This window comes from Chrysochloris asiatica, unplaced genomic scaffold (assembly GCF_000296735.1).
Source record: "Chrysochloris asiatica unplaced genomic scaffold, ChrAsi1.0 scaffold00009, whole genome shotgun sequence".
NCBI lineage: Eukaryota > Metazoa > Chordata > Mammalia > Afrosoricida > Chrysochloridae > Chrysochloris > Chrysochloris asiatica.
The window spans coordinates 21,952,339-21,954,844 of record NW_006408527.1 but is presented as its reverse complement, the minus strand read 5'-3'; the positions used below and the strand labels follow the sequence as shown (position 1 = coordinate 21,954,844).

The window sequence follows — 2,506 nt, the reverse complement described above, 5'->3', positions numbered from 1 at the left end:
TAGCACCACATAGGATCCAAGTGACAACAAACAGCAACTCAACACAATAAATAAGAGCTGTAGTGGGATCGAAGCAACTCAGATAAAGGAGGGTGAGAATGGATGCACAACTCAAAGGATGTAACTAATATCACTGATTTGTGCGTGTGGAAATGGTTGAGTTGGTGTGTGTTTTGCTGTGTATATTCTTTATCATTACCACCACCACCACAATTTCAGTTGTCTAAATGAGTATATACCTGGACTTTTCATTGAAAGGAAACAGACAGATTTTGTGAGGATTATAGTTGTGAAAAATTGACCTGGTATTTGAGGAAGGAAATATGCAGAATAGTGAGACATGTTGAAAATTATTTTTGAAGCTTGGAAAGGACTTTGCATAGAGTTAAGAATGGATCATACTTCTCTATTTGATTTGATTTCCCTGAGGCACCTAGAGAGCAATTCAGTATTGTCTTAGCACCATTTTCACACACATGCCAGTAGGATGACCTAGACGACGTTGCTTTCACCTCATGCTTTTGCTTTTCAGTCATTACTTCTGAGTTGAGACATTTATGATGGTCACTTTCTAATTTTGCTTTTTAGTTTGTTTTTATGCTCTTTTTAAAAGTTTTTTTATTTGAAAGATTTCAAATAAAAACATCTAAAGAGTTCTATGTATTCAGAAATTGATATGACAAAATATTTACATTGTCATGTATAAGTTAGCCTTGGCTACCTTGTTTAGACATTTTTTTCTCCCTTTGACTGATTAGAACTTAACATTTAGAAGGAGCCTAACAAGTGCATTTTATTTTAGAAAGGAGATGTAGTTCTGAAAAGCTGTGTAGGAGGGAAATCTTTGAAAAGTGAACCATATTTTTCCAATTAATTTACATGGAAACGTTTTTAAAACAGTGGGGGAAAATTAGCTAGAAATGTATTTAAATAGTAACAGTGATCATCTTTGTTTATCATTTTATCCAGTATCTGCTCAAGTTTTCTGTAATGAATGGGTACTGCTTTTATTATTGTTGTTAATGTGTTCTTTTTTTTTTTTTCTGTTAATGTGTTCTTATGTGGAGTCTGCTCTGACTCATAGTGATTCTGTGATAGGATTTCCAAGAGGGACTGGTGAATTTGAACCATGCCCCCTTGTGGTTAGCAGTCCAATGCTTATCCTACAGAGTCATGCTAGGATTCCATTTTATAGTATAATACAAATATAGCAATGGAGTGAAACACATGGAATGCTTCAGGGAATTTTACCACTGCTTCCTTTACTCTTCCAGATATTTTCAGTTTCCTTGAAGAATAAAAGACTGATTATTCCTACAAAAGCCCTTTTTATAAGAACCACAGTGTCTAGTTCATCCTTTGAAAACTAAAGATTGACACATTGTTCTACAGAGAGCTGGAGTAGGGGTGTGTGTTTGTTCACTTCAGAGTTCATTCTCTATTTAATTGGTTGTGTAAATTGAATTATTGACTTCTCTTAACATATGACTGAGATACTTAGGCTTTGTAAAAATAAATTTAAACAGCTACTGAAAAAATACATGTCAGGAGGTGGGAGAGAATTCTTCCAATTTTGATATGTGGCAGCTTGCTACAGCAATTGCTTTAAAAACTTGAAGAACATTACTTCTTGGTATAATTAATCCATCTGACTTTCCTGGCATAGCATTTGAGAGCTGTTCATGTTGAAACATAAGGGAAGCCAGTCTATCATCTGGTATACAAAATGTGAAGGTTCTCCAATACTCTCATGGGAGTTACGCGGGTCTAGAAAGAAGCTCCGATTAAGGCTCTAATTTAGCACATTATTTTTACTGAATTGGTTGTTTTACTCTCCACAGAGACTTTCAAAAATTATATCCAGAAGATTTTTAAAAAACACTTATTTTTGGTGGCAGTAGACCTACCAAACATACATCACAGTTTCTATGTGAGCAGTGTTCAGTAACATTATCTCTACCATTTTATTTTATCCACATTGTTAGGCTCTCTGCCCCTTAAAGTAAGAGTACTATGCTCAGAGAGACAAGCATAATTGGGCTGTATTGTTAATTTTAACAATGGCTTTGTTTCAGTTCAGGTTTTAAGGCAGTTTTCAGGCATGAGATTCAGGGATTCCTCTAGTTTTAATCTGGTTTGCATAAGAATTTGAAATTCTGTTAATGCCTTCCTTTTTTTTTGATCAGGATTTCTTGGGTCCTTTATCAAAACAAGCAGTAATGAGCATATTCAGATGATTTAAAGAAATACTTTTATTTCTTAATTGCAGGTCCTCAGTTTGCTGAAGATCCCTCCCAGTTGCCTTCAACACAGTTACCATCCTCACCTTTTGGAGATTATCGACAATATCAATAGAACTGGTGCCCCAAGATTTAACAGAATGAGCTATAGTTCAAGAATGATTTTGGAAGAACACATTCCATTCTGTTTTTAAAACCATAGATGGGGCAACTGTGGCCACATAGGCTATCAGAAGACATTTAGCACTTTTTGCTATTTAAAGGAA

The 2,506-nt window shown here is 35.0% G+C and overlaps 1 protein-coding gene across 1 annotated transcript in view; it reads left to right on the top strand.

Moving 5' to 3' along the window:
* The window catches only part of TIMM17A (translocase of inner mitochondrial membrane 17 homolog A (yeast)), a 21,275-nt gene extending 18,769 nt beyond the window's left edge, over positions 1 to 2,506 (top strand). The window contains exon 6 of the mRNA XM_006834138.1: positions 2,270 to 2,506. Coding sequence (XP_006834201.1) covers positions 2,270 to 2,355 — 86 coding nt within the window. The 3' untranslated portion in view covers positions 2,356 to 2,506. The remainder of the gene's footprint in view (positions 1 to 2,269) is intronic.